This window comes from Papio anubis, chromosome 12, assembly GCF_008728515.1.
Source record: "Papio anubis isolate 15944 chromosome 12, Panubis1.0, whole genome shotgun sequence".
NCBI lineage: Eukaryota > Metazoa > Chordata > Mammalia > Primates > Cercopithecidae > Papio > Papio anubis.
The window spans coordinates 14,063,743-14,076,347 of record NC_044987.1 but is presented as its reverse complement, the minus strand read 5'-3'; the positions used below and the strand labels follow the sequence as shown (position 1 = coordinate 14,076,347).

Here is a 12,605-nt window from a genome sequence, read left to right as displayed (position 1 = left end):
TATTGAAAATGAAATTTTAAAAGATAATATACAAGTCAATTTTGAAAATTTTGTAGCTTTAACAGAAATAAAATTCCTCTGTTGAATCATTATAAAGTTAACCAAAGACGTCCCAATTTCTGTACTTACCATTTTTTTCTGTACTTTTATTTCTAGATTTATACACATTGCTGCTGGAAGACATTCTTGTATTGTTACAAAAGCAGGATGATAGACTGGTGTTAAGGTGTCATAGTAAGATTCTGGCATCTACAGCTGATAGCAAACATACTTTTAGCCCTGTCATTAAGTTGAGTACAGTGTTGGTTCGACAAGTGGCAACAGGCAAGTATGTCCACTGAAGGATACTAATTTCCAGATTCATTGTGAAGTTGCATAAGATACTCATTGCTGTTTAAGTAACACAAGTGGCATAGAGTCTTGCTATTTTTATATTATTAAGCAAATTACGTGAATTTTACTGCTCAGAAAGAGACTTAAGAGTTTATACCCCAAAGTTATTTAGGGTGTCTAGATTCTGTGAATGGTTTTCTGTATTTGAAATTTTTTATGCTATTACTTTGGTTCTTTATGTTCAAATCATTGATAGATCCCAGTGAAAAGCCTTTCATTTAGGGTGGTATGTTTTTTGATTTGGTGAGAAAAAAAATAAAAACTGAAGAGATGGATGGAATTTTGATTAAAAATCAAATTTGACTGGCAAGTTATATTTTAACTCTATTAACAAAGGGGTCCCTTTTAAAACTTGTTAGTTTCATGGTGGCAAAATAAATTTGTGATCTCTTTTCTCCACTATTCACTGAATATTATTAACAACTTAGCAAAAGGGCAGTTCAAAATAAATGCAAAAGAGTAATAGCATTTCATTTGGTAATTTGGATTTTTTTTTTTTTTCTTTTGAGACGAGGGTCTCACCCTGTCACCCAGGCTGGAGTTCAGTGGTGCATCCTTGGCACACTGCAACCTCTGCATCCCGTGCTCAAGCAATTCTTCAACCTCAGCCTCCTGAGTAGCTGGGACTACAGGCGTGTACCACCATGGCCTGGCTAATTTTTTTGTTTTTTGTAGAGGCAGCGTTTCGCCATGCTGCCCAGGCTGGTCTCGAACTCCTGAGCTCAGAGAAGTCCACCTGCCTCAGCCTCCTAAGGTGCTGGGATTACAGGCATGAGCCACCATGCCCAGCCAGTAATTTGGATTTTTGACATCCTTTTGTTTCTAGTGAATTATTGTGGAATTAGTGCTAATTTGTATAATCTTTGTTTTATTGAAGTACAATAAATATAATACAATAAATAGGTTAATATGGTAAGTTGCACAAATTTTAACTGTACATCTTGATGAATTTTAAAGTAAATATATGTAACCTTTATCTAGTTTAAGGAGAGGACTATTTCAAGACTCTAAAAACATCCCTCATGGTCTCCCAAGATCAGAGTGTTAGAGTAATCTTGTCTTGTTTTTTCCAGATAACAAAGCTTTATTCGTCATCTCCATGTCAGACAATGGAGCTCAGATTTATGAACTGGTGGCACAGACAGTTTCTGAAAAGACTGTGTATGTATTAGATATGGCTACCTTGCTATAGCTACTATTTGCATTATCCCAAGCATAATACTCCATAAACTTAACTTTGTTTTTATAATGTATGGAAACCAAGCACTTCTTCTACTCTTTTAGAGACGTTCTACTATGAAATTGTTCTTTTTTAGATTGATGCCTTTTATTTTGATTCTATTCTGGAAGTTTATTTCCTAAAGAAAAAAATATGGAAAATGTCAGCTGAAGTTTTTTTAATGGGTAATGTCTCCATAACATTAGATTTTTCTTAAGGTATAGTTTTGGACTCTCACCTTAATAGTGTGTTGCCAAAATAAAGATATTCTCTGGCAGAGTGGAGTGGTTTTTTTTTTTGGTTGGTTGGTTGATTGGTTTTTGTTTAGTTCTGTTTTTCTTTTTGTTTTGTGAGTATATTTAAAGGATATTTCTTTTGTTGTTTCTTTTTTGTATTTTGGATTTCTTTCCAACTTTCTGAAGCTGGCAGGACCTAATCTGTCGGATGGCTGCATCAGTGAAGGAGCAATCCACAAAGCCAATTCCATTACCCCAGTCAACACCTGGCGAGTGAGTGTTCCTTTGCATTGTAGTAGGACTTATTTTATGTTTTGGGTTGGAAAAGACTAGGATAACTATTACATTTTGTTGCAATGATGTTTAGGTACCTCGGGAAGCTAAAAGATTGTTGTTTTTTTCCTTTACAGAGGAGATAATGATGAAGAAGATCCTTCAAAATTAAAAGAGGAACAGCATGGCATGTCAGTCACTGGTTTGCAGAGTCCAGGTACACTTTTCTGACAAGTTCAAGGGAGAATGTGCTCTATTATCTGTTAAAATGCTGGCCAGGTGCGGTGGCTCAAACCTGTAATCCCAGCACTTTGGGAGGTCAAGATAGGCCGATCACCTGAGGTCAGGAGTTAGAGGCCAACCTGACCAACATGACAAAACCCTGTCTCTAATACAAAAATTAGCCGGGCATGGTGGTGGGTGCCTGTAATCCCAGCTACTTGGGAGGCTGAGGCAGGGAGAATTGCTTGAACCCAGGAAGCAAAGGTTGCAGTGAGCCAAGATCGTGCCATTGCACTACAGGCTGAGCAACTAAGACCAAAATGCCAAAAAAGAAAAAAAAAAAAAAAAAAGAAATAAATAAATGAAATAAAATAAAATAAAATGCAAAGCAACTTTAATACTGTTTGATTTATGCAGGTTCCAGCATCAGAGATTCAGTTTAACAAACTTTGCTTTTGAGCCTTCTGTGTGTCAGTATAACACTGCTCTATGTGCTGTGTATTTTGCTTAACAGATGATCTCTGTAGTTTATGGAGTTGTTTTTCTGATTCTTGCCTGAATGCTTCATGTTAAAAGTTAAAAGCTTTGTTTAGCTGTAGTCTACCTTTTCTATTCCATTGGACAGACAGAGATTTGGGATTAGAAGCTACCTTAATATCATCAAAACCTCAGTCTCATTCACTGAGTACTTCTGGGAAATCAGAGGTACGTGATCTCTTTGTGGCTGAGAGACAGTTTGCAAAGGAACAACATACAGATGGGACACTAAAGGAAGTTGGAGAAGATTATCAAATCACAATCCCAGATTCACACCTGCCTGTCTCAGAAGAACGATGGGCATTGGATGCACTAAGAAATTGTAAGTTTTATTCATAACTTATTACAGATACTTATTAAGTATGGCACTGATGTGCCATCCTTAAAGTATGTGGATTTATCAAACTCCACTTACTCTTCTGGTTTTATTGTGGAGATTATAGTATTCTCTACAATGGCCCATGCCACAGACACACACACACACACACACGCCACTCTGTTAGCTCCCCACCCCCCAGCCTGGTTCAGAATCACTGTTACAATGGGAGGATAGCGTATCTCTCAGTTGTACTGAGGTGGGGAAAAGGCTGAGAACAATTTCTCTGGCTGGGGAGAACCATTTGAAATTTCTAAACCAGCATATGACTAAAGGTATGAAACAAGATTAATCTGGCTGAGAGCTGTGGAAGGATTTGAATGGAAACAGGTATGGAATGGTGTACTTACTAAATAAACTATTGTAATAGTCTGGCCTGAGACTAAAAGAGTTTGGACTAGAATGTTATCAAAAGGAATAAGAAGGAAGTGAGAAGTCATCAAGTGCTTAAAACAATTGACTTGTTTGGATGTGAGGTCAAAGGAAAGGGAATATTTAGAGATAATTTCATTAATCTTGTCAGAAATAAGAGTCAGAAAAGGACTACCACTGCTTCCCCCACCTCCTTCCATTGTACTTTCTTTTTTATTTTTTTTGATTTGGTAGAATTATAGGCTCAGTTTTAAAGCATGTCAAGATTAAGATAATGAGTGACAAAACATTAAAGAGTGAGTAACTAGCAGGAAGTTAGAGTTTTAGGAGTCAAACTTTAGAGAGAGGTTAGGAAGAGATAGAGATGTGAGCATCAGAGCCATGAGACTTCCTAGCATCTCTCAGGAAGTGATTGTAGAGCAGAAGGACAGGATCAGAGACCTGAGGGGAACTTGTTGCCTAAAGAAACATGACAGACATTAAGCTAGTGATGAGAGCAGAGAATTGGTTATTTAAAACTACATTATTTTTTATACATTCTCCTGAATTAACAGTCTTAATTATTTCTGATGGTTTGACTAATATTGTCCCAGTAACTCTATCATTGTCTGGGTGACCTCATAGCATACACTTGGGCCCATTCAAAATTAAATTGGTTCTTATTTTTAGTATATGTATGTATCTCATGAAATTAGAGGAAATAATATGCATATAGTGTCTGGATCTGGAAAAAGCAGAACTTTTAGCTTTTTCTGTCCAGCTTAACACAGCCTTTCAACATTCTTAAGAAGTACCTTTAGGGTATTATTCTAGTTCTATAGAAGAAAAAATAGAGGCATGATATTGGTTATTCAGGAGTTCTAAATAGGAGTACCTCCCTATTCAGAATGCTTAGATCTTTTCAAGTATAGTTTAACGGTAAATCTTCTCTAAAAGACGGTGCTTTATTTAATCTTCAAAATAAAATGGAAAATGATTGTATGAAATAAAATGATTGTATGAAATTAATTAACATTTTAATATGTCATTAAAAGATACTTTTAAAGATAATTGATAATTCAGCTAATTTAATTCTTGCAGCCTGAGGTTATAGTTGTGAATATGCTTTTTTTTCCCGCCTCCTTCCTAAATCGTTTAGTGGGTTTGTTGAAGCAGTTGCTGGTGCAGCAGCTCGGTTTGACTGAGAAGAGCGCTCAGGAAGACTGGCAACATTTCCCAAGATATAGGACAGCCTCTCAGGGGCCGCAGACAGACAGTGTCATCCAGAACTCTGAAAATATTAAGGCCTATCATTCTGGTGAAGGACATATGCCCTTTAGAACTGGAACTGGTGACATTGCAACTTGTTACAGTCCTCGGACTTCAACTGAATCTTCCGCTCCACGGGATTCAGTGGGACTGGCACCCCAGGATAGCCAGGCAAGTAACATTTTAGTAATGGACCACATGATTATGACCCCAGAGATGCCTACCATGGAGCCAGAAGGGGGTCTTGATGACAGTGGAGAGCACTTTTTTGATGCCCGTGAAGCACATAGTGATGAGAATCCATCAGAAGGTGATGGAGCAGTTAACAAGGAAGAGAAGGATGTTAATTTACGCATCTCAGGCAAGTATCTTTCACACTTACACTTTGATTTTGATTTCGATCATTGCTAACTGTCCTGTATGTTGAAATGGGTGTTGTGTTGGTTTCGAGGTGTGTGTGTGTTTATGTGTGTGTGTTCACACAAGTGCAGTATTTATTCCTTCATTTGATAAATACTGAATCTACTCCGTACCAGACCTCATCATAGGTGCAGGGAGATATAGCAGTGAATAAAACACAGAAAAATCCCCTTTTCTCATGAAGCTAGAGGAAAGAAGCATGGTAAATAAGTAAACAAATAAATAGACTTCAGAAGTATTAGGAAGAAACATAAGTCAGACTAAGGGGACAGAGAGTAATGAAGGCAAACAGGGTGATCAGGGAATAGGACCTCTGATGAGGTAGCATTTGAGCAGAGACCTCAATGAAATGAGGGAATAAAGCCAGGTGGGTACCTGGGAGCAGATTGTTCCAGCAGAGAGCAGAGTGGGGCAGACGCTTTGCGTCAAGAGCAAGCTTTTTGTGGTGATCGAACACTGGGTGACGGAGGCAATGGCAGGAGATGGGGCAAGAGAGGCGTTTGGCAGGGGAAGTGGTGGCAAGATCATTTAGGCACTGTAGTTTCCAGCTTTAAACTTTTGAAATGAAAATTTTTGGAAATTACCATGAAAGTTTGCAGAGTTTAGCTTTCATCTGATGTGAGGAAATTCTGATGTACCTAAAACTAAACTCAGGAATTAATGGCTTTTCCCTCTCTTAATAACTTTTCAAGTTGAAGTTGTCAGCACACTGTGCTATTTCTGTTTTCTAATGGCAGCACTGGTCTTATCAATCTATTCTGTCTCTATCCATAGGAAACTATTTGATCCTTGATGGCTATGACCCAGTGCAGGAGAGTTCCACAGATGAGGAGGTTGCGTCCTCACTTACCCTGCAGCCTATGACAAGCATCCCTGCTATGGAATCCACCCACCAGCAGCAACATTCTCCTCAGAACACTCACTCTGATGGGGCAGTTTCACCATTCACCCCTGAATTTCTGGTCCAGCAGCGCTGGGGAGCTATGGAGGATTCCTGTTTTGAGATCCAGAGTCCCTCCTCTTGTGCAGATTCGCAGAGCCAGATCATGGAGTACATTCATAAGATAGAGGCTGACCTTGAACACTTAAAGGTACCTTATACTTCCACATCCATAGGACTTGGTTGTAAGAAACATTTAGTGAGGCGAAGAATAGGGTGATCAAAATGCTGATGTCAATAAACTTGTCAAGGTTCTAGATTTGTATGTTTTCTTTGACTATTATCCATGAATAGGCCTGGGTAAAAAGTTGAGATTGGCATTGTTTATCTTTTTCTTTTTTTTTTTTTTTTTGAAACAGAGTCTCACTCTGTCACCCAGGTTGGAGTGCAGTGGCGCGATCTTGGCTTACTGCAAGCTCTGCCTCCCAGGTTCACGCCATTCTCCTGCCTCAGCCTCCCAAGCAGCTGGGACTACAGGTGCCACCACCATGCCTGGCTAATTTTGTTTTGTTTTGTTTTGTTTTTGAAATGGAGTCTCGCTCTGTCACCCAGGCCGGAGTGCAATGGCGCAATCTTGGCTCACTGCAACCTCTGCCTCTCAGGTTCACGCCATTCTCCTGCCTCAACCTCCCAAGTAGCTGGGATTACAGATGCTTGCCACCATGCCCAACTAATTTTTTTCTATCTTTAGTAGAGATGGGATTTCACTATGTTGGCCAGGCTGGTCTCGAACTCCTGACCTCATGATCCACCCACCTTGGCCTCCCAAAGTGCTGGGATTACAGGCCTGAGCCACCGCGCCTGGCCCCAGCTAATTTTTGTATTCTTAGTAGAGATGGGATTTCACCATGTTGGCCAGGCTGGTCTGGAGCTCCTGATCTCCGGTGATCCACCTGCCTCGGCCTCCCAAAGTGCTGGGATTACAGGCGTGAGCCACCGCGCCCCGCCCATAGTCTTAAGGGACCATCATAATGTATGCAGGCTGCCTTGTCTTTCTGTGCTGCATGACTATAGCTCATGCACACGATGACAGGACCATGTGCAGGGTGACTCTTCGGGGTGGGAGAATTGCATTTATGATTACCACCTCTACTTTCTTTTTACATGGGAAAATACTAAGTTATTCGTTCAATGGAGAAATTGTTAAAAGGAATGAAATTTACTTTTTACTTCCCACTAACAAAATTTTTAATGATGAAATTAGTATTTTTGAAATTTGGGGGCTTGTACCTGTAATGTAAAAAGGCCTTCTTTTCTGTTTTCAGAAGTTTTTGTTTTGTTTTCATGATGTTTGAATTAAAAAACCTATGGGTTTTATTTCACAGAAGGTGGAGGAAAGTTACACCATTCTTTGCCAAAGGCTGGCTGGATCAGCCCTCACAGACAAGCACTCAGGTATGTAAAAGTTATGGGTTCCCCACTCTAGACTAATCATCCTTCACTGAATGAAATGACTTATCATCCTTTGAAGTGAAAACCTTCTGAGATTCCATTTCTTTTCTGTCTTTTAAGAACTGCCTGTTTCTAAACATCATATATCAAGCGGAAGCTCATGCCTGCTAACTCTACTCTTCTCTAAGAGGAACTGCAGTTGTTAGTTCCCATACCATCCTCTCTTCTCTCTTTTTTCACCTTTTCAAAGCAGAAGGCAGAGCGGTGGGAAGCCTGGTAAATCACAGATTCCGTGTGAGGCTTACTGGTGCTGCTGTGACTCCCTAGTGTGGAGGATTTGGCCTCATCTGATGTTGGTGCACTTGCCTCTGCTGACAGTGTGGCTGGTGTCTCCCCGGACTGCAGATGGATCTGTGTTCCATGCAGCAGTTTGTATTCATCTGCTTACATGCTGATTCAGAAACAAAGATTGAACCACACCCACAGATGTCATGGGTATTCTTTGCAATGTTAATATATTCTTTTTCTTAATATCACTTCCATGTCTCTTTATTCTTCTCAGATAAAAGTTAGAGCCGCATGTCCTGGAGGTGACTGCAGGTTGTTGGATTTGGAGTATCGGCCATGTCTCACCACATCCTGGCTCCAGTGTGGATGCAGAGAGAGTGTGACAGAGGATCTGCCTGTGAACCACCTGGGATTAGCCATGTCCCAAGGTGCCCAGAGTGGGACTAGTTCTTCACAGTGTGGCAGCTGCACTAATCTGTTAGTGAGGGAACATCCATTCCCTCACTCTACTCTCCTCACTATCGGAAATTCATTTTGATTCAGAATAAAAACCAAATGTATAGAGCTTTGGGTGTAGGATATGAAATTGTACTTAGATTTAAGAAAAAGAGAAAATCAGATGTATTTATTTGACTTCATTCCGTATTTGAAAGCACATTTTAATTTTTATTTGCCTTGTTTTGTTTTAATTGAGTAGTGAGAGTTTTAGCCCTTTGTCTTTAGTACACCCAAGGATCGACTGCTCCTGAAGCAAAGAGTTCAGGATGGGGTATGCGCAAGTTGGGTAGAGAGGTGAAGAAGAGAAGGAAGTGAGAAGGGGAAGGGAGAAGCACCTTGCTTCACTAAACTGTATTCCAAGCTCCCTGCTGTCCGGTAGGCTGCTTCTCTGAGGGTCACCTCAAAGGTGTGCTATGCCCTGTGGCTCTTATGTGCCCAGGTGGTGTGGTCAGAGAGTGGATGGGCTTCCTCCCACCCTGAGGCAAGCACCTCTTCTCTGTAGCTGGGATCAACCACAATTAACAGGAATCCTCAATGTACTAAATAGCAGGCACTTGAAAATGGGTGTGTTTTCTTCCATTGTCGTCTTTTCTATTGAGGGTTGGGATTTGGGTGGGAGAGGAAAGCAAATTTTATTTTCTTGACTATAAATTTGTTATTCTTGGTATCATTTCATTTTTATAATTATACATTAGACATTGGCACTTGTGTAAAACTGTCCCTGCAGATTGAGCAGGAAGCAAAAACATGGAAATGCTTCGGATAGTGGCAGGGGTGGGAGTTGCTAAGGAAGGGGTGGGATGGGAGTGGGTAAAGAGTTTGGGAAGGTTATCTAACTGAATCACTACTGAGTTGAATCATGGCTATCATTAGCCACGGGTACTGCTGATTATAAGGCCAGTAAAATTTTAGTACCTGGAGGTTTGACTCTAATTTTTGCACTGATGGTGCCAAAGGGCCCTGAGTCAAAAGGAGAGCCAAGGGTGGAGTGGAGAAAGATATGGTGAAGGCAGAACTGCTCGCACCAGCTCCAGAAGCACTTCCTCTGACTTCACTGCTACAGCTCTTTCCACACTGGGCCATGATTGACCTTAAAAATTGCAGACCATCACATACACTGGACACTGCAGGCAAGGTGTTGGTAACTGCCTGCTCTAGGATGAACAGTAGCATTAGCAGCACCCTACAGAGGATGTTTCAGAATCGTAATTTGAGAACTCCTTCAATCATATTGACTTTCTTTGGTTTTCCTTGTGCATTAGGTATATATGTTTTGAAGTATTTTTGCCAACTAAAATGAAGTCTGTAAATTCTGTTAATAAACAAGGAGTTCATCCATTGCTCACATCTTTCATTGGTGCCCTCTGAACTCTGTGGGTTGCCGGGATGTAATTTTAATGCTTCCCTGCAGCCCAAAGATTATTTTTTCACCACAAATGGTAAGGGATGCCCACCTACTTTTATAAACACCACTACAACTTAGCAAGTTTATTTATCTATGTCCAGATTTCTGTTTCTGTCCTAAACTGATCTGTGTTTTTAGGTAGATCAACTTGGATCTTTAGACCTCATCTATAAATTGGAATTATATTTTTAGTCATAAGCCAAGTATAATTTAACTCAGAATGGGATTAAAAATTTTAGAAGCAGAAGCTAATATATAAATGAAGCTTGGGATTTGGAACTTTCTGTATCTCTTAGGAGGAACAAGTAAAAACCAAATGGTTACATTGTGCTGCTAGAAATAATGTCATTCTCAATTAAAAGGGTTACACCTGTAGCCACTTGACACTAACACCATGGGGGGGGGCAATTAATCAGGAAAAAAGTAAATATAAAAACTTTCCTCCTAACTTCACACACTACAGGGTAATTATGTAATTCTCTAGCACTCAATTAAGAAGCTTGTAGGTTAGCAAAGTTTCAGTTTCTCTAGTTCAGCCAGTATCTTGTCCTTAGTAATTATTTGCTTTCCCTGCAGTTCAGTTTCTCCTTGGAACTCTTAACAGGACTAACTGGAAAAATACTTTGACCATAGCTCTAGTACTTTCAAATAAATTCATATCTAGATTTTCAAACAAAGCCCCAAGATGAAGTCTAATTCTGAAAAGATCTCATAATTTTTGAATGTTCTTTTTATCTTATCAACCTAACTTCTCTTCTCCCTCCCAACTTGGCCTCCCACGCCTTCCATTTCATTTTGGTCATTATAATCACATCCATTTGGCTTTGGTTATGACATCTTCCCTTCAGGATGATGGAATTAGATATGCAGCCTGTCTTTGAGTGAGACTGGTCATCATCAAAGGAGTTTTCTCTAAGGGACGTGACTAGAAGTTGAAATCTACTTCCCTGCTAAAGGGCACAAGGGTGGTGTACCAAGAAAGCTACCTTCCCAGAGCAAGCAGGCTGCATTTTAGCTATGGAAGTGACCTGCTGTGACACTGTGCTGTCTTCTGTGGGCTTAATGGCTCCTTCGCTGTGAAGTGGCAAATTGCATGTAGAGTGTCTCCTTCCTTTTCAGAGAACAGTTAATCAAGGCAAATCAGCGAGCCCCCAAAGTGCTGTAATTTAACATCGTGATTACTACCTTCTAAGCTATATATTTTGCATACTTTAAAATCACCTAACTTGGACTGCTTGAATTATATTGACTTTTAGAACCGAAATTGTAACTATGTATTATATTATATTATATTGCATGGGAGGTATATTTCATAAGCTTTTTGGCTTTCTTTTTTCCCACAGCAACTTCTAATGACTGTTAGGAAGGATGAATCCCCTTTTTAAAAAGTTTTTGTTGTTATTTGGTTTTGGGGTAGGAGGGAGGATCTACTGTGGTAATAGAGAAGTCCGTTTAAAAATTATTTTTAGAAGCTAAGGAAAGCAATTATGCTTCCTGTGAATTGTCTTTTACTGGCATCTTTTTTTCCTCTTTGATGTTAGTAAATTTGGTGTAATACATTGGGGCTTCCATATTTCAAAGTGGAAGCTTTCTTCTCTGAAGTCAATGTATGGTTTTGAGTTACTAGAGCTTTGGTCAATATTTCCTTCCCTGTATGTCACAGAGGGCACCATTGAGAACTGTGTGCATAGGACCTCAAAATACAAAAGTAGCAGGACCTCACAGTCAGCTTCCTAATGGCTAGTTTTTCCCCCTTATATTACAATTTTTGTTTTATAAATCATTTTTTTCCTGACATTTCTACCACTTTTCAGTCATCTGCAAAATTTTTCTTTCCTCAAGAGTTCCTTTTGCCTTGTTCCTTACGCCTTTCCCACTGGTATTGAGGGTTTTGATAATAAATTGGTAGGAAAAAAAGTTCCTCCTAGAAGGAAGCCTTCCCCGCCATTTCCAGGTGCCAACTGCTAAGCAGATATACTCCAAAAATGGTAACTGTAATATGCACACTGTTGGTTATTTTTAATAAGTCTCTTCCTACTAGAACATTTTATTTTCCTTGTTCACCATACAATCATGTACTCTTTAACAGAAATTGCTTTTAAAAAATACCTGGAACTATCTTTAAAAAAACTTTATTAATAATCATGTATTTTTACTGATCACATTTTGAAATGCCTAAAAGACTTTATTGTTCTAATTATCCAGATGTACCTTTGTAAAATAGCTCTTTTATGAATTAGCTGATAAGGCTGTATGTTTCTGGAACAAAATATTGGTCATCTAAAAACTTTCTGTTTTCTGGGGTCTGGGAAAATAGAAAATAAGAGTTCAAATATTAAATAAGCTTAAAGGAACCAAGTATGTGACTTTTTATTTGTATTCTGGTTGATTTGTCCTGTCCAAGTTGTATTAGAAAAGTTGAGGAGTGGAGGAGCCTGTAATTAATTTTACTGTCAGTGACTGTCAGACATCTTCCTGCTTATTGGAGCATCGCTAGCAACACGGCTAAACCTTCATGACAGTGCTGGCAGGTGGGCTTGCCCTAGCATATGGGGCAGGTTTGTTGTTTTTTTAACAGCTTTATTGAGATATTCACATATCATATAATTCATCCATTTAAAGTGTATAATCAGATGAGTTTCGGTATATTACATTATTGATTTTTAATTGTGGTGAAATATATATAACAAAATTTGCTATTTTAACTATAAAGTTCAGTGAGGTTAGTAGGCCAGCTTTTATGACTCACTTGAAGATAACTTTGGTTTTAATCCTACCCTAATTGA

General features: G+C 39.2%; 1 protein-coding gene across 6 annotated transcripts in view; it reads left to right on the top strand.

Moving 5' to 3' along the window:
• ARHGEF12 (Rho guanine nucleotide exchange factor 12) overlaps window positions 1–12,177 on the top strand; it is a 147,566-nt gene extending 135,389 nt beyond the window's left edge. For 4 of the 6 annotated variants that reach the window (XM_031652869.1, XM_031652868.1, XM_031652873.1 and 1 more), the window contains 9 exons: window positions 157–324; window positions 1,467–1,554; window positions 2,035–2,121; window positions 2,259–2,338; window positions 2,969–3,202; window positions 4,767–5,237; window positions 6,071–6,387; window positions 7,562–7,631; window positions 8,191–12,177. In XM_031652869.1, coding sequence (XP_031508729.1) covers window positions 157–324; window positions 1,467–1,554; window positions 2,035–2,121; window positions 2,259–2,338; window positions 2,969–3,202; window positions 4,767–5,237; window positions 6,071–6,387; window positions 7,562–7,631; window positions 8,191–8,201 — 1,526 coding nt within the window. In that variant the 3' untranslated portion in view covers window positions 8,202–12,177. The remainder of the gene's footprint in view (window positions 1–156; window positions 325–1,466; window positions 1,555–2,034; window positions 2,122–2,258; window positions 2,339–2,968; window positions 3,203–4,766; window positions 5,238–6,070; window positions 6,388–7,561; window positions 7,632–8,190) is intronic. The other 2 variants (XM_031652871.1, XM_031652870.1) reach the window with 2 other exon arrangements.
• Window positions 12,178–12,605: the final 428 nt, after the last annotated feature.